General features: G+C 44.1%; 1 protein-coding gene across 3 annotated transcripts in view; it reads right to left on the bottom strand.

Moving 5' to 3' along the window:
- Positions 1-3,016: 3,016 nt before the first annotated feature.
- PTGFRN (prostaglandin F2 receptor inhibitor) overlaps positions 3,017-26,487 on the bottom strand; it is a 66,090-nt gene continuing 42,619 nt past the window's right edge. For all 3 annotated transcript variants that reach the window (XM_030471855.1, XM_032919769.1, XM_030471856.1), the window contains exons 6-9: positions 24,629-25,048; positions 15,088-15,195; positions 7,890-8,195; positions 3,017-6,633 (exon numbers count right to left, since the gene is read on the bottom strand). In XM_030471855.1, the coding sequence (XP_030327715.1) occupies positions 6,467-6,633; positions 7,890-8,195; positions 15,088-15,195; positions 24,629-25,048 (1,001 nt within the window). In that variant the 3' untranslated portion in view covers positions 3,017-6,466. The remainder of the gene's footprint in view (positions 6,634-7,889; positions 8,196-15,087; positions 15,196-24,628; positions 25,049-26,487) is intronic.

Below are 26,487 nucleotides of genomic sequence, written 5' to 3'. Positions count from 1 at the left end.
GAGTCCTCATGAGGAAAGAGACTACAAAACGTTTGTGTGCACGTTTTGCAGATGATCTGCAGCAAGCTCTGCAGCTTGAGGTCTCAGTTGATTCAAGGATACACCACAACAACATACCCCTGCGCAGAGAGATGAGCACGAAAGAGCATGATCCTTTACAGATTCAGAGAGACAAAGGCTAGAAAAAACTCCTGAAGGGAAGTGAAAGAGGGGAGGCAAAGGGAACAAAACATGGAGGAAATGAGCAACCAAGGTTGGGGATGGAAAAAAGAGGATGCACCTAAACACCAAGGGGGAGGTTAGTACTACCGTACTTGCATTCGAAACCTGCATTTGGCTGTACTGCACACAGCTTTCCTATATCCACACAGATGCTAAGCAGCATGGATATTTTCCCAGTTTACCATAGCCCTAGCATCCCAGCCTATGCCCAGAGCTTTTGTAGAGCTGAAGCCAGCACAGAGGCAACAAAAGCAACAAAGACACCACCAGTCCTGTCCTCTGAGATCTCTGTGGGTTCTTGGATGACCAGTAACTGGTACGCTCCTATTGCTAGTTCTGCTGGAAGAGCTCTGGAAGCATTCTCACTAGCCTCCCCCTTTAAGAAACTTTTGGGAACTTCGTATCTTTGAGACTTCTTACTGTCTGATGAACATGCCAAATCATTGGCAGGATTGTACAAACTAGGAACCAGAGGGTATAAGCCAGCTTAAGTTGCCAACAAGAAACAGAACTTCATCTATATGCAGTTTCATTATTCACTTCTGAAGCCAGCAGGGGTGTACTCAGACTAAGTCTGTGGTCTAGTCTAAGGCCCAGTATGTGCTGGAGTTTATAAAAATCCTACATGAACAAAGTATGATATAATACTAACTCGCTTTCACAAAGTCTGCTTTGGAAAGTCCTGCTTTTCTATCCCAGAGGTGGAAGCAAACATGCACTTACTCTTCTGGCACTTTGTGGAATGTAGCTCGACTGCCAGGGAGAGGAGAACAGCTTGTCTTTATGGCAGCTCTTCTCAGTGACCTGGAAATCCGCAGAACCTGGCTTCTTCAATAACCCAGGCATTCCCCTGAAGCTTTCGGTATCAATTGTGGGCTGGCTACAGCCTAATGCTGTTTTCCCTCAGTTGATATGGGTTAGTGGTGCTCTTGGCAGTCCTGGGGCAATGGTTGGACTTGTTGATCTTAAAGGTCTTTTCCAACCTAGGTGATTCTATGATTCCTCAGTAATAGAAGGAGATCCCTGGCAAAGGGCTGTCCAACAGAAGACTACGTGCTGTATTCAAGGTGTATTTACCTTGCTCAAGAATGAGCAGTGGCTTGTTATTCAGGTAGCACGTCGCACAGCTTCAGTCAGTTGCTAAAGGCTGTTTCTTGAAACACCATCTTCCCGATGTGCAGATTTCAGCTCCCTGCAATCATAGAAATGTAGAAAATTACACTGAAAAGGTAAAAGCCATGGATTTCCTTGGAAGATTTGTATGACCAAGCCTTACCTTCACATGACAGAGGAGGCAGGTCTTCTCATGCATCCTACTTGACAGCAGTCAGCTTCAGCCCAGCAGAGGTTTTAGAACTGGCCCTGACCCAAGCAGGGCAGTCAGCCAGAGCCACTGCAGCACAAGCAGGCTCTGTCGTAGAACAAGCACAGCCAAGCACATTGCCTGAGAATGATGATATAGAAGCAACTAAACTCTCAGTCTCTGGCACAAAAGTGCTTTTCAGACTGTCTCTATGACAGTAGGCAGCTAGATACCTCCTTTATAGGCAGGTAGCTGAGCTGAACCCAGAGCAGATACAAGGCAATGCTGGAGACTTGGTAGCTGCCATCATTCACTTCAACGCTCAGGCAGCTACTTGCAAGTATCCCCCTTCATCTCCAGACTTCAAGTTTTGTCCTTTTTTCCTTTTGTTCTGATAAAATCCTAGCACACTGACAAGAACAGTATTAAGATCCAGGTCATCCCAGAGGGGTGGGGGAGGCAAGAGAATTTCATAAAGCTAATCCAAATTTACCAGTAAGCTGTAAGTTGCACAGCTAGAGGCCAGCGACTGTTGTCCCACAAGCATGCCACTCATTGCTCATGTATGTGTTAAACATCTACAGCTGCCAGAGGCTCTGCTGAGGGATCAGAGACCATTTATGACACCTTCTCAGCTAACGGTCTCTGTCACCCCATAAGAACTTACAGCTTAGTGCCACCTCCCAGCTTCCTGTAAGCACAGTCTAGAGAGGACATCTTCCCATGCCTGCCACACCACCACCACTGGAAATAAGCCACACACTTTGATATCAACTGGCCTGCACTGCAGCCATCTCGGGCAAAGCATGCACTAGTGTGAACACAAACCCAGCTTTGCCAAAGCCTGTCTTGCCATCCCCAAATGACTTCTGCCTCAAGCAACTTTTTGTTGGAACGCAAGGGTGCTGGTTTTGGCTGGGATAGAGTTAATTTTCTTCACAGTAGCTGGTATGGGGACTATGCTTTGGGTTTGTGCTAGAAACAATGTTGATAATGCAGAGATGTTTTAGTTACTGCTGAGCAGTGCTTACACAGAGTCAAGGTCTCTTCTTCTCATACCATCCAACTGCAAGTAGGTCGGGGGTGCACAAGAAACTGGGAGGGGACATGGCCAGGACAGCTGACCCCAACTGACCAGAGGGATATCCCAGACCATATGGAGTCATGGTCAGTATATAAAGCTGGGGGAAGTGACTCCTGGCCCTAGGTAATCAAAAGGAAACTCCCCCAGCAAAAAGGTTGATTTATAGTGGGGTAGAAACAGGAGAGACTCAAAACAATTACATTCCCCAATTCATCTCTCAACTGTAGAGAAATATTTAAAACTTACTGTAAAATAGGACTCATGCTTATTTTACAGGGTAAACAGTGCTGGAAACAGGAGTGTAAGGTTTACGTTTGATACCCTTGCCTCAACAATAGTGTCTGCATACACGCAAGGTCCAAGGAAAGAACTGCCCAAAGCTCAAACATCTTGGCCCACAGGACAGATGTAATCAAAAAGGCTCGCTCTTTATTTTAAACATAAAAAGAAACATTTTACACAGCATTGTTAGAACTATTCGGTACCTGCATTCCAGATTTGTGCCAAACACTTTATTTTATAACTTTGAAATTAAAATGAAAGAAAGAAAATATCTTGCCCTTCTGCTATATGATGTTCAAGCTTGTCCTGGATCAAAATTCCAAGTGCCTGGAGGAATTTACCAGCTTAACCAGAAGATGTGGCAATGTGAACAGAGGAAGATCAACGTGAGCCCTTAGGATACTTTGACAATACCACAGGTTGCAGCAGGGAGAATATGGATGCTTGCACTGCATCTCAGGCAGCTTACTCTTCTGATACTCTGCAGGTTTAATACACCACCAGATGCACACACACCTCCACTCACACAAACCCTGGTCACACAGGAAATAATAATAATAAAAACATGAAAAGTGACCTAGATTTTCTTTTCGTTAGAGATAAGATTTCCACTCTCTTTTAAAAAAGGGGGATAATACAAAATTGGCACAAGTAGAAGGAAACCTGGTGGGTAAGTCTAGCCCCTCAGCTTCTAGCCTTCCGACCACAGCAAACGCAGGGTGAAAGGGGATGCAGCATTGCCTTCCAAGAGGCTGGCAGCAGTAGGAGCTAGCGACAAACTTGCTTCACTTGGAATGACAATGATGGTTTGTTACAGGCCAGGAAGGAAGGTCAGCATTAGCTAAGGACATGGGGACCTTTCACTAGAGGAGCAGGGAGCCCTGACCAAAATAACCCTGAGTTTTTTCCAGCAGGGAGAAAGTGTGCTATGTTGTGTGCTTGGGAAGAGCTGGCAGTTCCCTGCTCATTCATTCCCTAATTATTGCATTACGGTCATGATCCTCGCTCCCTAAAACTTCACCAAGAGCACATAAACAAGGAGTCAGAAAGTGACAGATGGCTGTGCTTCGAACTTCACCACTGCGACATCCCTCCCAAGATGCCCCAATGTCACAGGCCTTCTGGGAAGAAAGTGGATTTTAATGCAGGAAAGCAGCTGTTGGATCAGTATGGGAAGGACAGCCAGCATCCCAAACATCATAATGGTATTTCCTAACATCCAAGGAAAAAGCAAGATTTCACTACAGCAGACAGACACGAGAGGAAGAAACATTCTTTCTGTCTCAGCAATATTCAAGTGAATCCATTCCTCAGCTCCCTTCCTTTGGAAAGCATCACTACAGATTTCTGGGCCTTCACAGCAAAAGCTAGAGACTGGTTCTGCCCTGCTCCTCAGCAAAGGCAGCTACATCTGCCTCCAGCATAGGCCTTTTCAGAGCTCTTCCAGAAAGGAAAACATCAGGTCAGAAAAGTTGCTATGAATGTTCAGGCCAAAGTCTTTCAGAGATTGACAGATTTTGGGTGTCCCAGTTTTGGAATACTACATGAAATGTCTTTAAAGAGTCAAACAACAAGCTGCAAGCCCCAACTCTGCAAATCAAGTCTATTTTGAAGATGCCTCGTGTTCAGCTTCTAGACATCACTGGACACCTCTATGCATACATACGTATACATATGTGACAGCATGCATGTTCGCATGCAGGAGGCAGAACAGCCTTCTAGACAAAACCTCGTGTCAGTGTCAGAACAAAGGTCACAACGCAAGACAGGAAAAAACCCCACCAACCAAAAAACACACACAAAGAAAGCTTACTGCAAAAAACTCCCATTTTGGAATAGCTATTGTGTTGAGTGCAAGGTCCCACAAACACTAATGCGAAATGAAGCCTTCATAGCACAAATATTAACTCTCCAGCTCCCCTGGACTATGCAGCGACATAAGCTATTAGTGAAGCAGATTGTCTAATACATAACTGATGTCTAGACTGGCAACAGCATACCACAGCCACTACTTCCCATGGATGCTCTCCTTCAGCATCTTTTATCTTAAATAAAACCAAAATAATCTTGGAAGGATTGAGCCCTGGCCTCAGCTCTACCTTTCTGACCCTTCTTGATGCAAGCCAAGCCCCGGCTGGGACATCAGGCTGCGGTACAGTCCTACTTCCTTGTCTGTTTGCACACAGTATCATTATTCTGACTTTTATTGCTTATAACACCAGCTATGCTGGGAAGACAGAACTGCCCGGAAAAGGAGCTGCTCCTAGTCAGGAGCCAGGTCAGTATGTGTGGAAGACCAAAGGACTTCTATAGCACCTAGGAATATATGTCTCAAACCCATGGGGAAAGCCCTGCTGCAGGCCTGTGCAGAAGATGAGGACCATTGGAAGCTGAGGGATTCTTGCTGCCCTCTTGGGCTTGCTCCTATTCCTACCCTGAGCTGCACTTCAGCTATGCAGGTCTCAGACTCTGCCCACAGGTTCAAGGGTTATCACTGAGTGACTGGCAGAAGCAGCACTGGAGTCTGGCCTGTGCATTTGGTAATAGTTTACAGGTCTTCTCTAATCACTATCAGTGGACCAACCGCAGACAAAGATCCACCTCTTCCCTCCTCACCCATAAGTCACACCATCACCAGGGGCAAGGTCTTCCAGCTCTCCATCAAGGCCAACAGAAGGCTGGGCCTTGTCTCTAGACACACATGCCCCTCTGCACAAGCAGAACAGGGTCTCAGGCACAACATGAGCAGCTGTACTGGGGAGGAAAAAAAGGTGAAAGGGTGTGGGAGAAGGTGGCCATAAGCAGACATCCAACAAATCCTTGTCTGAAGATTGACTTTTCAGGGTTGCCAAGTTAGCCCCTATTCACCACTGCCAAGAGCTTTAAGCACTGAAAATAAAACAAAAGATAAGTTTAAAAAGAAGATTCTCAAAGATCTCCAGGCAAGTTATGTTGCACACCCTTTAAAGCCAGGGTAGAGAAGGCATGCGGGCAACCATAAAACCAATGCTTTGCTGGAACAGCCTCATGAGGAACTAGCAGAGGAACCTTCTCCAGCCTTCAACCCAGCACAGAGAAGTCTGTGAGATACCAAGGTGGACAGAGGAAGGGAACAGGATGGCGTGATGTGGGTGGAAGGGAAAAGTAGATTGGTTAATACAATGAAAGTCTGACACTTTAGCAGCCCCTTTCCCACTCACCACCCTGACCATCATGCTTTCATACAGGGACGTCTATTCAAAAACAAGAGGAGGGGGAAAAACCCACCAATCAAACAAACAAAAACACCTTAGTGAATTTTGTCACAGGGCCCTGCTGGAAGAAGGCTCAACAGTTTGCACATTAGAAGGACATGATCCCTATGCAGAAAGTGCTGCTGGAAAAGGAGAACTCCGAGTTGCTAAATATGGCCTGAAGGCTCTCAGGACATGATGTGTAACAAGGAGAAGCTTGAGGTCCAGGCTGAAATCAGAGAGGAAATGCACTGCCTTGTCTGGGCCTGTGAGCAAGCATCTCAGCACAGTCCAAGAGCCCTTTGAGTCTCTCCCAAAATGCAAGTGTGTCTGGCTCCATGCTCAGTCCATCTCCATCGACATTAGCCGGCGACGCTCTCGTCTTGTTTCCTGTACTTCCTTCTTGCAGCACCAACGGGAGCTGCAGTAGCCAATGAGGCAGGATAAGAGTCCAATGACAGTGGCCAGGCCGATGCCAATCAACAGGGGATACTTGAAAGCATTCAAAACTGAAAGAGGAAGGCAACATCATTAGATATCACTGAGAAATTCAGAGATTTTTGTTCTTTCCTTAAAAACAAACAAACCCCCCCCCCACAAAACCCCCACAGTATTCACTTATGGGCACATTAATTATTTCAGAAGGAAATTACACCAATTTTCTTTCAAGGTTTGAATATTAGTTTCTTACTGGAATCCCTTACTTCCTCACCCTAGTTCTTCCTCTACCATTTCAAAGCCTCGGGGAGGTTGGAAGCACAAGAGGAGCCTTGGGGTGAGATAGCAAAGCAGAGCTAGTTCCCAGGGGTATCCCATCACCTCTTCCTCCAAACAAAAGCCTTGTAATTCCCCCATCAGAAGCAGACTGTGACTGCACGATTTGTAATATGTTTCCAAATGGCAAGGAGCAGACTCCTTTATGCTTTGCTTGATTAGAACTGCTTGTACAGTATATCCACTGCCACTCACAACCCTGTCTAAATCAACCTCCAAAGTTGGTACCTAAACACAAAATTTGATTTGTAAGCACTTACTGCTCAGTCAAAAGGCAGGGTCAAGAACTGTAAGGAGTTTGAAAAGTACAGCTATCATAGTTATGTACACAATAGGGAGAACAAAACTTCTGATTGCTTTCAAGTTCATGGAACTTCCCAATATGACATTTCACAGAAATATTGAGAAGAAAGCAACTAGTTCAAACCCCCTCCTGCATTAATCTTCCTCCTTAGCTACATGCTGAATGCAGCATCTAGCACGCAACTTGCGTCTTATGAAGTCTAGCAACTCTTGCAACTCAAGCTGGAAAGCACACAAGGCATTAAGTGCAGGGAGCAGCACGTCCTGTGGTTAGGAGAGGGAGGAAGGAGTCAGAGCTCTGACTTTCTGTTCTCAGCTCTGACATTAACCACAACACAACTACTTCAGCACGCCCCATCTGCAAACCTAGGCTTCCTCCTGCAGGCAGCAGAAGGGTTAACGCTTGAGGAGGATACTATGCCTTGATTAAAAGATGCCCCAGCTATGCAAAACATCACCAGGAGATGATCAGGGAAGAAAACACTTTAGTCTTATGACTGTGATCTGTTCAGGCCTACCTAGTCTACAGAATCTGGAATCAGAAGTTGCAAACAATAGAGTAGGGTAACAAGATCTGAGATTATCACAGGCACCTTTAAAAACAGTCATGGGAAATATTTTTCAGAGAAAGGCATAACAAGGTGTTAAAAAAGAAATAAATTGTGTAAGACACGCTGCAATCTCTTACCATCCATTTTCACAGATAGAAAGATGGGTTTGGCTTTGATGTCAGGCTCCCGCTGCCATACACCAGTGGCAGATCGCACCCATGGCGTCACTACGCAGTAGTGGTTCCCAAAGTCATGGTCCTCACAGCCATGCACGCGGAGACGGAATTCCAATGGGCTGATTCTCTCCAGGCTGAGATCACTGCTCCCATTTCTCCTGCTCTGTGTCACAATCCCTCTCCGGTCCAGTGAGGCCAGCAAGATGGGCTCTCTGTCCAACGCAAAGGAGCGCACAGCAAACCAGGAGACATCAAAGGACATATCATCTGTGTTTGAGGACAAAGAAGAATTTAGACATGATGGTGAGCTCTGAAAAGTATTCATAGTGCCATCTCAGCAGAAGGATTAATCTGCAAGCAGGACAGCCAACACTGGCCTGACAGTGGAAGAAAAAAAAGAAAAGAAAGAAAAAAAGAAAGTGCTCTGAACATGTCCTTTCTATCAGGATTCAAGTAGTGAATTGCAATGAAATGCACTGGCAGGAAGAATGCAGCTTCACAGAAAGGGTGACTTAATACAGGGACAACAAAGAGGAGATTCCTTCCTTTCCTGCTTGCTATCCTTAAAATTGATGTTTAATCTCTGATCTAAGTTTCCACCAAGCAGGCCTAGTGTCATAAGCAGTTCCAGAACTATGCTGAACCTACAGTGAAAAGGGAGTGGAAGTCCTAGGTATTTGCTATCGGAAAGTCATTTGCAATCCCTATCTTCACGCAGGGCCTACACAACCATGAAGTCAGAAGGCTCTTTGCTGAAGGCCCTTCCTTACATTTAGTCTGCCTAAATGAATACAGATTCTACACAGAGCACAAAAAATTACTTACAAAAGCACAAAGCATTCAGGAGCAAAGCCTGACCACAATGCTTTTATAAAGGTTTTTTTTTCCGGAGTTGTGGGTTACTGTCACACATCATCAAGCATCATGCCTTGTACAAGTTTTACCACCCAAGGAGACAATCTACAAAATGCATTTGCAACACCTTCCACGTTTAACAAAGCTGACAGGTAGTCAGAGTTCATCAGCACATCTAGCTCCTCCAATGTCCATGCAAGAGCCTATTGATCCCTTTAGCAGACCTCAGCCTTAACCCTATTAGGCTGATGTAGCAGAGTACCTTCTTTAAAAGTCAGTGCTATTCTTTGCTAACGTGAGCTCAGCAACACATGTCAGAGTCTGAAACCTAGCATGACCTAGGGCATAGACAGGAGAGCCTGCTCATTTGTTTCTTCAACAGGTCTTCCTTCCTGACACATTAGCAAACTGAAGGGCCCAAACGGCAAACAGAGGTTACTATTTCTATCCTGAGGTTTGGGTACTGGTAGAATGCATGCACAGGGCTTGACCTTTTCACAACTAAAGACAGTCCCAGTGATTTTGGTGATGCATAAAACCTCCATTTGATGGTATTGAGATCTCTGAAAAATACAGTATTAGCAACCTGAAATTTAAAACATATATTTTGTCTAATTGAGTTTGCTCTTCTCTAAACTTTCACATTTGATCTCTAGGCTAATGGAAAAATTAAAGCCCTAAACCTGCTGCTGTACTCAAATTCTTTACAGGTATAAAAGCAGATGATTTTTAAGCCTCTATCAGGCAAGTTAACACTTCAGCAAAGAAGGGAACCTTAAAAGTTAAGTAAAGGGACATCCTTAACCTTAAAATGATACTTTAAAAGTAAAGTGATGTAAAGGGACATCCTCAGCTCTGTTACTTGAAGCACAGCATCAGCTGGCCAGGTAGAACATACCCCCTTACTGCAGACACAAAACTACCCACTGTTTCGGGTATAATCAACTCTCTCGTAGGTGCGCTGGTTTTACACACTTCTTCAAAACGAAACAAAAAGGTGAGACAGCAGATGCTACTACCAGCGATGCTGGCTGACCAAGCTCTTATCTGGAGCATCAGCCAGTTTCCTGCCTCAGCCAGGTGACAGCAGAGAGCCTCAGGAGAGCACCTGGCCTGTTTTGCAGCCCTACAGCAGGAGTAGGTCTCCCAGTCCTACACGGGGGTCAGTGTAAGCCACGTGGACCAGCAGACCTCACAGCAATCACTCTTGCCTGTCATACTACAGATACTACTATTGGTTACTTGGCACAGGCCTTCTCTTCAAAGTGATGTTAATAAAAACTACCATAAACACACGTTCAGTTAACAGGACCCAACCTTGACTTCTGCTTTGTGTACACATCCAACTGCCTGTGGGAAACGGGGCCTCTACTGGAGAGAGCTCTGTTTCTATAAACTCTTCTTCATTATGCTGCCTGCTTCTGCCAAATACGGTAATAGCACCGGTCCACAGGCAGGCACATTGGGAACAACCCAGTCCTCCCAGAGATCATCAAGACTGCCATGAGCTCTTGTGTTTCCAGGTACCGTAGGAGCCTATGGACACCTTCCAGACCAAGTCTGACTACACTGAACACACCATTGCCCAGGCTAAAAAAGGTTTAAACAATAAATCTAGGTATAAAAAGAAATAATCTAGCCTTCAGATTCCCAGGCAACTTGCTACCTCTAAAGAATTCCTTCTTTTCAGTTTCAGTTAATTTGAGGTTCCTTTCCCTCCACATACAGAGACAAGTGCAGGCACTTGCTGTCATTTTGAAATAGCTGAGTCTATCTTCTGTAATTACAACATGGGACAACAGTATTATGCCAACATATTTTATTAGTCAGTATACATAGTGTGCAATTAGTGACTCACTACAGACAGTCAGAGGGAGGATTTGGCTCCGAGTCACTATCCTCCTTGAAATAGCTTAATACAGCAAAGTCATCTGATTCGTTTCAATATATCTCTGGTTTTCATGCAATAAAACCACAGAAAATTTAGCAATCCTATGACATAAATCAGGTGCTCTCTAAAGATCAGTGATGAACATGCCTAGCAGCTCCCAAGTGATAATAAATACATAGTTTTACTAACCTAAAACAGGTCACACACTAGGTTTCCCAAAAGCATCTGTACCATCCTACACACACCTTGCATCAGTGTTGGCAAGTCACTCTCACAATTTTTGTCCCCAATTTACAAAACCAAACCCAACCACAAGAACCACACTCACACTTAACACCACAAAGGTTTCTTTCAGTGGTTCCTTCTACGCTCCACAATGTTATAAGTAGCATGGGATACCTGGACAAAGCGCCCCATATTAGAGGAAAGCCTAACATCCCAGTGTCAAGCTCAGACGGCCATCAAGGACCTCAGTGTCCCTGGGTCATGCAACTTAACTGCTTTCATGAAGAACAAAGCACCAGGATCTGGACCCTTCAGAGCTCTGCAAGCAGAGTAATAGTGATGCTATGCTTCCTCCCCTCCTCAGTTAGTGAGGATCATCAACATGTAAAGCACATCTTTATGCACATTTCAATTTGACACACAGGACTAAGCTGTCTGGGTCTTAGCTGCTTCCCTGGCCAATCACTCCTCAAAACAGGGAATCCTATTTCTAGACCAGCTTTTAGGAACCATACACTTCCACTGCTTAGAATGGAGCGCTCTCAGCGTCTAGTTTCAGTACTGAATCACAATTTTGAGATCCTTTTTGTTTACTACATTTAAATGAGGTTGAATAGGGCTTCCTAGAGAGCTGAGGAAACCACTTCAAGCCATACAAGAGGTAAACAAGCTGGTTTTGTTAAATTCTCTAGAGTGCCCACTGCGTCTGTCTGGAGCAGATAAAAACAACCATCTCCTTTCAGGCACAGTAAGTAATACTTTTAAATCCCTAAGCACATAGCCCAGGAAGGGGTGATCTGGGAAGTCTAGAGAGATCATTTGTGAAAATGTGTATTCAACAGAAATATCAGAAGCAGCTTTTATATCTTCAAGACACAGAAGAACTACTATTCCCCCTTGACACACACATACTCCCCTCCTATCAATTCAAAACACCAACCACAGCTGCCAAGCCAAAGAAGCGCTTCTTTAGATGGAGAGGTTGCTGTCATGTACTGAGCTTAGTAATACACACTCCATTTCAGCAGGGTCTCAAAGAAGCAGAGGAAATTAAAGCACGCAGCAGTCATGCCAAAACCTTTTCCACCCTTTCGAAAGTTTCCTACAGGGTGGGTACACACAAACACACACAGAGTATTGTGAATTACCTCTACCAGACAAAAGTCCAGCCCATAAGTAACACTTCTAGAAACAAATGGATCAATCTAACTGTAATAAAGAAGGGCACTGACAACGATAATCGGTGATTTAACTTCTCCTCGGCTCCTTGGAAGTACTTTATTTTTCTGACTGTGTATACAAAAGGGAGAAGAGATAGTACCTGACACCTCAGCTTATTACAGGAAGCATATATACGGATCCACATACACACTTGCAAAGTTGAGTGCCTATGTCTACAAGAGCAGAGCTGGCTGGCATACCAAGTGTGTTCAAAGTGTTTTGGATGCACATTTAACAAGATATCCTATGAAATTCCTTGATCCTTCTTTGCTCAAAAGAGGGGCCCAAAACACAGCCCTGCAGCAGGTCTGACACCAGAAGAGTAGATGGCCTTTGAAAGGCATCGTGCCCCCTCAAAGTCAAATGCAATTGCTCTACTCTCCTTTCTCACCACATTCCCAAATGGAAAGACCATGTCTGTAGTGCTGTCATCTGTTTTCTAGGAGATGCTGGCAACTCTTGCTCTGTTTATGTGAATACCTGGTATAGGCTTTCCCTAACAATGTGCCTCATTTCCCTAGTGGGATGAGATAGCCCTGTTATTTTCACACTAATTTAAAAAGCCAGTTCTCCATTCTAGTTGTGAATTAAATTGTGATACTGACTCAGCACAGAGACAGATCAAAGATGGGATCCAGGGGAATAAGGAACTACTGAGGAACTACATCTGTTTGTTATCATATGAGCCCTTAAGGCTCTTCGGCTAACCTGCTGCATTATCCCACTGCTCTAGTACCCTTCATCTCTCAAGGACAAGAAGTCAAGGGAAGTCTGCACATGCTACAGCTGTTGCACAGATTCCAGATGTTTCCTGCAGCTCTTCTGCCAGTCTCATCCAGAGGAGCAGCAAGAACTGGAGAGAGGCTGGCTTCTCAGGCTCATGGGAAAGACACAGATGGGGTTTCTCTATACAGAATGGCTGGTTAGGCCCCAAATCCTGCGCATTCAGCAACTGGAGGCTCAGAGCATGGACTGAAAGGTTCCTTCCAGATCTGCCACAATGCCACGCTTCATTCCAGGCGTATCTGTTGCCTGTGCCTCATCTGCTCCATTACAGACAAAAACCAACCCCAAACACCCCCCCAAAAAACCACCCTAAACCCCAAAAAAACCAACTCAAAACAAACAAAAAGAACCAACTCCCCCAACCCCCCCCCAAAAAAAACCCTCAAAACCACAGAGGCAGAGATTTGCCACGTTCAAGACAACATTATCCATTTATGGAACAGATTGCAGTGCTGACATTTAAAACTCCGCACTGGCTGCTTACAACCGTTGGAAAGAGCATCATTTCCAAGTCTAGGCATCATCCATCAATTCAACAGACAACCAGGAACCCTTGTGAAGCTGCCCAGTTAAAAGGTAATTATGCTGATGAGCAACTCCTCCAAGAAGACATCTTTTTACTTCGATCTCTTTGATTAGTCTTACCTTGTCAGTACTTCTTCCCCATCTCAAGCTACCAAACACACACAAAAACCATTACAAACCCAACTGCAGCAGAGCACTGAGAGCCCCACTCTTACTAAGTGGCCTCTTTTCAAGTTTTAAGTGAGTCCGGGGTGCTGAGGCCTCTTTCACAAGGCAACCCCAAGCTTATTTTAGCTGTCAAGCACCAGCAGAAGCAGCAGCTGCTCCCTGCCAGCAATTATTGCTTCGCAAAGGAAGCCAGCTGTTTTGGGTTCTGCTTCACAACAATACCTGTAAGAGCTTGGGCACACCTCAACTTAGAAGAGGCTTCCTGCTGAGCAGAAGCTCCAGGACAGACTGAGGTATAGGTACAGGCATACGCTGCTGCTTACTGTGTCCAATATCCCAGGCTATGAATCTTTTGACAGCAATAAAGTTTACTCAGCTTTTTCCTCCCTACGAAGCATTTCAATAATATAATCTACAGACTTCTATTATTTTTTTCACAGGCAGCACACAACTGTAATCTGGCAAATTGCTTTCCCGCTACACTCAGATTTAATGCAAACCAGACATCTAGGAATTTCAAAGTGATGGTTCTTTACTAAGCTTGGTACTTCATCTCATCAGCTACTACATTGTAAGTAATATTTTCTGCACAGCACCTCTTTTGTAGTGGCTTATGTGTAGATTTCTAAGTTTCACATAAATCATGACATTTTTATTTAGGTATCTACATTTATATTTACATACATATTTATAGATTTATTTTAAATAGATTTTTATATTCATATATATAGAAAGAGAATGACTTAAAAAAACCCCTAATCTCACTCCAAATTTGGGGCATAATAACTGGAGTTACTGTCACAGCATTGTGATGAAAAGCAGCTCAAGGCTATGCTTGGCAAGCAGCTAGGTTTTGAGCAATTCTCTGAACTTTTCAGCTCTTCAAAAAATTTGCCTTTAAAGTGTCTGCTATCCTTTTCACAGCAATTATGTACTTTGTTTCTTCTTCCACACGAAAAAGGATGCTCACCTCTGAAGGCATCAGCAATAAACGTTCATTTTTAGCATTTAGGCTGCAGCAATTATTGTGATTTTTAGATTTACATTAAGCCTTAAATTAACTCTGAATTATAAAGCTGCCTGGCCAGGTGACTAACATTTGTTTACAGATGACCATTTTCTCCTAACAGGATTTAACAATGGACCCCCTTTCCCATTAAAGGAAACAGGAATAGTTTTCACAGCCCATCTAGTGGTTGTAGGCTGAGACTGCCAGCAGTGAGGTCAGTTGGTACAGATAGCACAGGGGGGGTTTAGCTGTAAGAACACTTTCTGCCTCTCCCCTCAGAAAGTGAAACAAACCCCCTTGTTTTAAATTAGGTTGTGTAAAGCAAACGTGCTCTCCTGTATTTATTAAGTTCTATAGGATTTTCAATGCTGGCTGTCTATTCTCCAGCCTCACTTGAAGCACATAGGGTTGTTACTGCTGGTATTATTCTGCTTGGTGAAGGTAAATGAGTTACAAGTAAGATAATTTTGCCAAAATACCTGGTTCAAGTGCCATTCCTTCTGTTGTGATGATACACAGCAAATCTGCCAGTTCACCCTGGTAAATCGTCGGGTTGTCCGAATGCACCGAGACATTAAACACAGGACCTAGAAAAGAGTAACAATTATCAAAGACAGGCTTTTATTCAGTGTCCAAAACCTTTCTTGCATGTTTTGAAGTATTCTGTGCTAGTTTGTGGAGACAGAGCTTTGAAGCAGGGAAAAGCAACTGTGTAAGCTTTTGCAAAATAGTTATCCATTTTTAGCCATTAGTTCCTGCACTAAGACAAAGTACTCAAACTACCAGACCTGTCACCCAACACAGAACCTGTTGCCCAAACCTGGCTTCTACTGTCTTGCACAAAAAAAGCCATTCTTCCACTGATGACTCCTATAAGAGCACAAGAGTTCAGGTCTTCAGGTTAATCCAGCATGGATCTTTTTGGCTGAGGCTGTCGATAGGAATTCACATTAGAGCAAACCAGTATTTTAACAATACGGATGGTTCTGCTATGGAACTGAAACACAGACAATACTAGAAGTGCATCTGATAACACTTCTGTGGGGTTTTCCTTCAGGCTCTGCCACAGATGGCTTCTTCTGTAGAAGCTTCTCAAAGCCCAAACATACAGTAACTCCATCAGCTGCAATGTGGTGATGATACTGATTAGTATCATTAGGCTGCTATGAAATGCTCAAACACCGTGACAACGTGTGGCATTTGACTCCTGAGGTGCTGAAGTTAAAAACCCAAACTTCCCCAAATTTTGACAACCACTACACCTCTGGTGCAAAATTAACAAAGCCACAACTGCTCAGATATGCCAACATTGATAGTACTGCCTATTTCACAGGGCAGAAACTGAAGCATGTGTCAAAATACCCTTAGTGATTTCTCTACTACACAAGGCAAAGGAGGTGAGTAGGAAGGAGGAAAGCTGATGCTAATGGTGGCTTTGGGGGAAGGGGCCAGGGAACCCAAGAAGGAACTTGGGAGTCAGATTTCCCTTTCTAGAATCCATTACCTGGCTCAGCTACCTCTGGAACAAGCAGCATAGAAAGGGAGGAAAGAAAAGCTGCTGGAAGATTTGCCCTCCTCTGCTCTTACATGTTACTGTTTTAGTACAGGAACAGTAAATTTCAAATCAACTGAAGATCAGTGGCCAGCAATGCTTTTGATGGAGAACATTTAAGGAAATCATCCAAGACAACCCACTTGACCCTTGCCCTCCCCACAGGTTTCTGTGGAAAGCTGTGCTGATAACCCACCACACTGAACACACTTATCACATCACTTCCAGACTAAGGTTCTGGAAAGAAACTTGGATGTGCTGTGAAGCTAGAGTTGTCATTATTGGTGAAACTATTCTAGACGACAGGGGCCTGGCTTGTTTTGGTCAGCAGAGATTACACAGCACACTAAGAAATGAATTCCAATTCCAATGCAATAATTACTCCTGTGGCTTCCAAAATTCCCCCCACAATTTCCACGGGGCACAATGTGCTGCTCTTTGTTATACTACAGATTTCTGACAGCCCCAGAAGCAGTTGTACTTTGTGTACAAGGGAAGTATGTAAACATACAATCCTGGAGGTTTGTACCATTTTGACATTAGAAGTCCTCTCTATTATAAATTAAGATTGCAAATTACCCTACCAAGCAATGATAAAAGGGTGATAGAAACGCAGTAGAGGCTACATATAGGCTACCAGACAAGACTCCTACATGCTTATGCTAGAACATATTTAAGAGACCCAGAATGCTTTGAAGTTCAGCTCTTCAGGTAGTGACTTCACAAGCAGGCTGCAGCTCAGCATGATGGGATCCTTTTCTGGGGAAATGGAGGGAGATTAATCCGATTGCTTCCTCATTCTCTATCCAAACTCTTCCTATGTGAATTCAATTTGTTTCCTGACATTCACACACACACACCCAACCATATTTCTGCTGCAGCTCATTTGATTATTTGTCTTCAGATTTAAATATATATATTTTTTTTTTTTCCCATCTTTTCCCATCATCTTCTTCAGAGTTGTGCAGACAGAAATTCAAGGTCCTAGGGGACTAAAGGCAGCATGGACCAAGGCACTCCAGCCAACTGCAACCAGAAAAGCCTCAAGCTGTGTGAACTGTCACAGAAACAGACTATCAAACTCTGCCAGGAACATCCCTGAATTCACAGCACATACCTTGTATTGCACTGATCAAAGGCAAAACAGCATCATAATAATCCTGGTACTGTCTAGAGCTCAGGGTCTATCCTAAGTCCCAGCAGCAACTGAGGTGACATCATGTCAGGAATATGGGACATACTCTACTCCAGGAAACAGGCTGTGTTCTGTTTAGGTGCCAAAATGAACTGCACAATCCCAACTTCATGAAGCTAAGGATGGGCTGCCTCACCCCTGCCCTGGCAGGGTGAACAAGGACAGACATACAGACAGGACTTCTCAGGCCTTATTTCTAGTTTAAAAATCCAGGCATCCACTGCATCCAACAGACACTGGCTTCAACAACCGCATGCTAACCAACCACTAATGCAGAGGGGAGTCTGAGCATTCCTGGACATTGAACGTCACGAGGGTAAAAGCTAAGCTTGTTTGGTCCCTCAGCCAGGAAAAGCTATGTATCATGGAAATGCAGCACTCCCTACATAACTCTTCAGTTCTGGGTCACCAAGCGCATCTCTACTCTGCCTCCCACATGAAGAGTCAAAGCTTCCTGGGCTGTAAGAAGGCTGCTAGGCAGCAGCTGCGCTGTCATTTCATAAATGTACTTCCCCTTGGTAAGCCACAGTTATTTCCCTTTGGTTATTTCCCTAGTAGGGTACATCTCCTGCAAATTACCATCTGTACCTACAGGGAGAAATCCCTGCCCTGTGTTAGAACTGGGTTTCAACAGTGTTGAGAAACGTGTCAAGGGTTGTGTTTTTCTCTCTCCAGCTGAAAAGGGAAAACTATTTTTAAACCTGAACTATAACACAGCTATAATCCCTCATTGAGAGTCATTTGCATGTCACCCTTCTCTGTAGAAGGGTTCTGGGTTTGTTTGTTCTTATTTTGAAAACACCCAACTGACCAGTGCTTTTAACCTGATTATAACTTGTCTGATTTATGTCCCAGCTTAAACAATTTACTCTGGCTTCAGCTGAACCTGTCTGGCAACGAGATGAGAGAAGCAGGAATCAGCTGTATGCCCATCTCCAACAAAAGCAGCAGCAAACCCGTATTTGTTAGTGAGTTACTAGCAAAACCATTACCTTGTCTAACTGGGCATCTGCTTTACTGCAAGCTCAAGAAAAGCAGGTGGGCAAAAAACCAGCATGACAGCAAACACAGGATGCTTCCAGACACATTTTCAAGGCTCCTGAAGACCTCCCAAGAGGTCACAAATGTGCCACAAAAGTCTTCTGCAAGGTGTGGATCCTGTGGTGTTTTCCCCCCACATTGCCATCACACCATAGTATTCAAGATTTGAATCTAGGCTCTACCAAGCAGGGCTTGACACACAAAGGACAAGTGCTTTTCTTAAGTTTTCACCCTCCAAGACAAAAACAAAACCAGAAAAACCTCAACCCCAAGCTTACAGATGCAGGCATGTGGTAAAAGGCAGCTCCCAGCAGAGACTGGTCTCAGCATCACGTCACTCAAGCACTTGCAGCACCCAAAGAAGGTTTGGGGCTGTAACATGAACTCTCCTTCGATGAGATCCGAGTTCATGCTACATTAACAATGAGAAAAATAGAACTCTAGAGCTAACGGATGATGTGGCTTTGCTCACCTCACCACTTGTATTTAACAGTTTGAAATACTGTTATTGGCACCTACTGGTCACTCAGGAGAATAAACAAACCAGAATTTAGTTTCAATTGCCAGGATGACAGATCAAGCATGACTGTAAAGCTCATCAAGAACAAAGCTAAGCATAGGAAAGCTGCTCAGGATTTTGAAAGCTGAGAAATAACTGGATTTTAACAACTTCAGGTTTGAAGATAAGCCCTCAGCTAATTCAGAAACTAAAGGGCACAGATTTACAAAACAAACCAGCATTCTCAATTGTAAGAGCTAAGCATCAACCTTCCCCTAGATTGCAATCTTCTGCTGAGACCTTTGATTTGAGCTAAGCCAATACGTAAGCTTAGATACAGCTCCTAAAAGAAGTTTTATTCTTTATTAAAGTATTAATGATTCTATATTAAAAGGCATCTTCAGTCATGATAAAAGTAAAAAGTTTTCAGAGCATTTCTTGTCTTCTGAATGATTGAAAAACACTGTATATTTTAAACAAAGTGAAGAAACTGGGGTTAGAAGTTTACTAATACAAATCTAGACATGTTTAAAGAGAAACAATAGAAGAGATCCCAATTACTTAGGTCCTAGGTGACGTTTTGGCCTTTTCTCTATCATTTTAGCAAGCTCTTTTCAGCAAAAAATAAGGTATATTCTCCTCACAGACATGAGCTGCCTTTATTTTCCAGATGAGTAAAGTAGAACAGAAAAAAGTCAAGTAACCTGACTGACAGAGATCCAGAACAGGCTGTTCCACCCAAGATGCCTGCACCCAGTCCACTACCCAGCCCGGAGACTGCAGTCCCTGCATGCAGCTTCTCTACTTGGAGTCAGCCAACACTGCTGACCACAACAGTGGAAAAAAAACCTGATGCAACCCACAAGTTCTCTGTCTTCCAAAGTATTACTCATATCTGCCCTGGCACCAAATCATTCACTCTTGAACTGAGAATCCCATGACCTGCTTTTCTCCAGATAATGAGCTCCTTCACCCACACTATTCCAGGCCTCTGCTCTCTCCCTGCTTCTTCATGGAGCTGTTCCCCAACAAGTTTTACCCCAAGCCTCATAATAGCTGTTACTGGAAGAAGCCCCCAGTAGTTTAGTCTGTGGTTTCCATTCCAGCTACAAATTAATGAACATAGGACCACAATGACAAAGCATGTTCCTGCCTATCAACAGTGGCAGGAAAATACCAGCCTTTCTTGCCAGACTTTGTGCTGTTTGGCTCTTTATTCATTTCCATGATTAAGGTTTCTTTCCTTCAGGAATCCTTCTATTCTCCTTTCCTGAAACTGAGTATGTCGTGAGGTCATTGCAGGGCATCATTTCATCTTAATTGCAAGTTCCACATCAATACTCAGCTCGTATTTCAGCAGCTCTCAGTTTATCTCAGCTTCATCCAAAGTGAATGATAACACATTGCTGTGCAATGAGCTCACATGCAGATGTAATCCAGAGTTGAAGATCTCATCGAGACACTTCTCTTAAAAGTTTTATTTTTGCCTCTCCAGAGCTTTCTACCCTCTGCTGAATGGCACAGAGCGAAGCCAGCTCAGAGCACAGCCAAGTTCCAAATTGTTCTCTCTTACAACATACTTCTCAATACCAGATTAAAAGCTTCCTTCTCTCTGTCTTCCTCAAGGGAAACTTCTATCACTTCTGTGGAAATCCCTGTGAGCGTATAGCGGGTGAAGCCACTCTAAACACTAACCTGGGTTTCTGGGTTCAGGGTAAAGGGGTTAGAAAATTAAAAGGAAAAATGCCAAAGAAAAATTTTTGATGCCAGGAAAATAAAACACAAACAAACAAGCAAAACCACACAACCCCCCCCCACAAAACAAACAGAAACTAAACAGCTGCAGGCCGCTGGAGCCATTTGAAGCAGATACCTGTGCACAGACCTGCATCAGATAAGCACTCTGATCTCAAGCAAGTTCCCAGCTACTTGACTCCCACCTTTGCTGGCCAGCTCAGCTAAGGCTAAGAGCAAAGGGGAGGCAAAGAGCACAGCACCTCTCACTGACTGCTCAGCCCTTGCGGCTGCACAGGTATTGCCCCTGGAGCAACACCTCCAGGTGATGAGGAGACAAGTGAGGGATTGCAGTGTGGGTGAGTAGGATTAGAAGGCTTACAAGAAGCTGTCTTGATACACTGGTTTCAGAAGAACAGCAAGGAACAGAAGGCAGGTGTGTTCCATCTGAAAGGCAGGCTACGTACACACATCATCCGATAGCTCAGGAGAAGGAGAGAGGATGCATTTGAGTTTCAGCAGAAATGATGCAACGGAATTAGGAGCAAATTTCAAGACAAGCCCTGGCAGCTGCTCTTGTCCCTCACATTGCTGGGCAACCTTTGAAAAACAGATGGCAGAACCTCTGCTCTAGATTGGGAAAACCAAAAAGGCCTGAAGAATATTAAAGTCTTCATATGAGACAGCTTCTCCCTGCTCCCCAAATAAGCTTAAGTTTGCTTACAGCTACTGGACATAGAGCAGGCATTCATTTTACAAAATTAGACTAGTGATCCATGTTGTTCATAAGGCCAGACTTGAGGATTCACAAGATCCTCTCTGGTCTTAAAATACATCCAGCAGAGAACAATTTGCCATTGATTCGATATTTGAAAAAGTAATGGCCTACTACCATCCCCGACTTCCAGTTTATATAATTCAGTGGACAAAATCCACATCTCATTTTTTAGTTCAGGAAGTTTCAAACAAATGCCTTTACATTAACATTTCAGATCGTTAACCAAAGGAATAAATATGTCCCTCTGCAACAGCAAGTGGAGAAAGAAGAGAGGAGGTCTCTGCTTGCAGCCAGCAAGTTCTGCCTTGAATGGAAAGAATCTGAGCAAGACATTTTCCACAGATGTTCATGGAAAAACATTTCAGAGCACTGCCACATTTCAAGCCTATTGTGGCAGGAAACACTGAAGTTTCATGTGTGCAGTCCCCAGCTCGTATATAAAAAGCTTACAGGCCTCCTGCCATTCAGATAGATCACATTGCACAATGCATATCCACACTGAAAACCACTCCTTGAAACATCACTCTGAGATCTGGGAGGCAGTCAAGCTGGAGGGAAGGATTTCCAACCCTAACAAGTCTCCCCATCCCCTGTCAAAGGGGAAGCAATAAACACAACTGAGAAAGAAATTCCTCCTACCACTAAAAGCTTTATGTAAAACCTTTTAAGGGCTTCCTTCTGCTGAAAATGTTGCTTCTGCACTGATCACCTCCCCACTTTACCTCCCATGGCACAAGCTGAAAATGCTATCTCAGTCCAGGCCTTCAACGTATGGAGGGGACTGGAATATCTTCTGTTTTTTGAAATTATACTGCCTTGTTACATCCCCTCCGGCAGCCACAGTTAAAATATCTTTCTGTTACACTTAGAGAACCCCAAAAGTCAGTGCAATTGACTTCATAGTTTCCCTATTAAGGATAAACACACTCTTAAGCTACTCATTACCCTCCCTTTAACTCAGGATTTAGCAGAGCAGTGCTCCCCAGCTTTTAGTTGCATGGAGAGCTGCATGCCACTGCTTTTTTTGACCTTTTCCTGTTAGTATTTTCCCTCCAATTTTGGGCACCCTCTCGTTCTCCCCAGAAACCACCAGCTACCTCAGCAGTTCCGCCTTTCTCCATTCCCATTCGGAAAAATCTGGCACCAGCTTCTTTTTCGGAAGAACAAGTCTGACAGCTGCCTGTACCACAGGATGCAAGACAAGGGCGTGATATCTGAGCTGGGCTTTTATAGCTGCTCCACTACTTTGCCATTTACCTCCAGCTCCCTGACTCAGTCTCATTTTGCATCAGAGACAGTACACCTCAGCAAACAAAACCAAAGTAACACACCCACAAAACATCTTCTGTCTTGTATACCTGATTCCAAACAATTTTCCAAATAATAATTCCACAGTGATTCCATTCTGTGCTCAGCACGTGACCTCATCATGCCCACAGATGAATGCCCAGCAGGGATATCTGAGTAACAACTGAAGGACACGAAGTTCATCCATCAATTGAAGAAAGGAAGGTATTCCAAGCCACATTTTGCTACATGCCCAGATTATTTTGGGAAATAGCTCTCCAGTAAATTGTGCTTGGGATCTCATTTCTCCCTTCGTTCTTTTGTAAAGAATGAAAGGCTTCAAGGGCTTCAGGACCATCCCTCCCCCTGCTCCAGCCCTACTACTGGAATTCACACATTCCCAGGGCAGTTCTACGGGCTGCCTCCCTTTCTTCAATCCACGCTCCAGAAATCCTATCTGGGCAAAGAGGCTGAGAGTAGATCGTGACAGCAAAAAGAAGTCAAGACTGCAACATGCACATTCCCCTTCCTTGCATAGCTCCCAGGTTTCTCTCTGAACCACGGGTATTAATAGCATCCCACCAAACTTTTTGGATGGGAGTTCAAAGCGACATAACACAAGCAATGTTGGGAGAGACACCATTTTTGTGCAGGAAAGCCTCCATGTAAGAGTTGGGAGGGTATTGAGACAGATTTCATTCTTGCTGGTTTCTTGCATCACCCCTTTGCAAATGCTGCTCTCCCACTGTGTCTGACTCAGGTTAGGCTAAAGGCTAAAACTACACAGTGATGTCCTCACTGCAAGGCTGTCGCCCTACACTCACCTCTTGTCCTTTTCCCACTGTGCCTAGTATAAAGAAGTCACCTCATAGAGAACAATTGCCTTAGTTATGGATGCAACCGTAAGTCAGGCTGTTCTTGCCTAGTCATAGACACGTCTTCTAAAAACTCTTCAGTGCTGTTATAAGAAGTGGAATAACTCACATGAAGAACAAGGGTTGCGAGGAGAGACCTTCTCCCAAGCTGTGTTTGTGAATAGCAATGGGTGAGTGCAGAAGGTTTGAGACAAAGCAGCTAACTAGAGAGCTCCAACGTAGGATGCACCTTTGGGCTACGCTGAGAGCTCTTCAAAAGGGCTCAAGAAGTCAGCAGCTTAGATGATCTCTTCACTCATAAGTGCACCACCATTATAAAAACAACTCCCAAGGCACTCCCTCCCACATGATATGAAGTCAGTGTTAACATGCATCTCCAATGATCTAAACCAATGCTGTCCCTCTCTACCTCCCCGCAAAAATACACCAGGACTGGCACACTTGCCTAGAAAAATCTCAACAGGTAGGCTTTGTTACAGCTGAAGGTGAGGGTTTCAGCTCTGGGGACTGACATTCATCCCAATTTGTGGAGTTTTGTAATCCAGCCACAAGGGGCCTCTAAAGGCTTCCAGTGTCAAGATACACTTGCCGAGATGTTACTGAAGTGTTACTGTTGTCTTGACCTGCCCATTTTCTGCAATTACATCAACAGGAAGGTGTGCTTAGGCGATCTACTGCTATCCTCATCAAGTCTGTTTTGGAACGGAAATCCAGTTCGTATTAGTGTTCTTCCAAAGCAGCCACTACCTAACAGCAATCTAGCGATAAAGCTGGCAAATGTGGCAGCAGTTATTCCATACTGAGAACCAGCTCCGAACCTGCGGGCCCATAAATGCTGCATTAGTAAAGAAAAACCCAGGGGTTATGATTACAGCCAAGTCATTAAACATCTTTCTGTAAACAATCAATAGCACAAAGGACACAAGCACCACCAAAAGAGACAGGCATAGCTCTCAGCCTTCATACCATTTGGAGAACCCTTCCATGTTCCAAAGGGTAAGGATTTCCCAGAGACAGACTTTCTGGCTCAGACACACCGCTGCCAGATTCTATACCAACCTGACATCTGGAAGTCTATCTGGATAGGGTTGGATAAGCCATTCACTGCTTCACGCCACATGCCACCACCACCTGGAGACCAGGCAGTCACCACACAGCGATAGAGCCCAGCATCAGAAATCTGGGTCTGATACATCCTGTAGCGGAACTCATTCTCCTGGACTTTCTCCAGCACCACGCCATCCACACGCGTCTGGTCTGTCCAGTCTTCCAGCCGCACTACTGAATCCTGGTTCAAGGAGATGATGCGAGTAGTTCCGTTGGGATTTGACTGATCTGCTAGTGGCTTCTCAGCTGTAATGAGGACGGAATAGCGCGGTGTCTTGATGTTCTTTGAAGACACTTTGCACGTCATCTCAAAGGTGTGGCCTGCTACAAAGAATGGCTTCAATTTCACCGCCTCCACTGTAAGCGTGTAATCTGAAGAGGGAAGGAAATAAGCCGCAAGAGAGGGGTTAATAAATAGGTGCAGATATTTCTGCAGCACCTTTCAATCCAGAACATTACAAAGAAGCAAAGTACAGACAAATCCCAGCACATTTATCTTAACGCATACGGACATCTCAGAATGCTGCTCAACAGCACATGCACATCAGTACACGCCGATCTGGGTCAAGATGCAAGATTTCAAACAAACAAACACCAAATACTGACCAACTAATGCAATACACAGGTCACAGCATGACAGGACCTCCAGGGTTTTTTGATTCAGGAGTAAAGATATTAGCCAGATAAGATTCAGAGTCCTAGTTTTACACTGGATGAGGACACTGCTGAAGTATTCATGACTAGTGACAAAAGCTGCCACTAACTGAACAGCAACACTTGGTGTAGCTTCTTTTATTTCCCTTGCAAATCCACCCTAACAGCAATACAGAGACACATTCAGCTGAACTCCCAAGATTAGTTGAAATTGAATGATAAAGAAGTTGGTGGTAACAGGAGAAGTCTCCATCCCCAGCACCTCCACATACACACGCCTCTGTGTTGAAAGAGAAAGGTTCAGTAAACCTCCACCTCCACATGTGTTCTTTTCCCTTGCTTCTCATGTATTCACCTGAGTACAAGCCTACCAGAAGCCTTGATGTTTCCCAACAGCCCATTTGGCATAAAGAATGCCAGCAACACTGTTTCATTTCCTTCCCTTTCTTCAGCATTCTCCAAAGTCTGCCAGCTCCTCAACCCCAAGAATCCCTTAATTACAGGGTTTGAGAAAATTACACATCTAGGAGCACAGCCTCAAGACACAAAAAATATAAGCTCATAGGGAGAAATTGAGAATATGAGGAGTGACTGAAATCACAACCAGATAAAAGAAAGGGAGTTGCTAGTTTCCTGGCACTGTGATGAAGAGGCACCCTGCATACCCAGGTTCTTCCCAAGGGAGGGAGGGCTGAGGCATAATGCATAGCTTACAGTCACTTCCCAAAGTAGCACTATTGCAAAAATACAGCCAGTCTGACTTTCTGGACTTACTTTGCTGCATCATATTCTCCCTTCCCCCCTTTATAAAAAACAAGTGTAGACATGTTAAACAAAAAACTACACAGATCACTTTTATGCAAGGTGGAACTTCTCAGGAAAAGGGAAATAAGCAATGGTGAGATTGTAACACATTCCCCCAAACTGAAGTAAATGCAGTAATATTTATGCCCTCCCCACAAGAGCAACAAGATAAGTTGTCAAGATTACATTTCGCAGTGTTTGCCTTCAAGCAGCAGTTTTCACAATGAGTAAACACAGCCCACAAGATGAGAAACCCGGTATGACAACTTTAAATCAGTACTGTATAAAGCAGATCACAGTACAAAGCTATATAAAGAAACAGCAGGAGTGGTGAAGGCTGAGCTGCTTCTAGT

This window comes from Strigops habroptila, chromosome 2 (genome assembly GCF_004027225.2).
Source record: "Strigops habroptila isolate Jane chromosome 2, bStrHab1.2.pri, whole genome shotgun sequence".
Classification (NCBI taxonomy): Eukaryota; Metazoa; Chordata; class Aves; order Psittaciformes; family Psittacidae; genus Strigops; species Strigops habroptila.
This window is presented reverse-complemented; position numbering and strand designations above follow the sequence as displayed.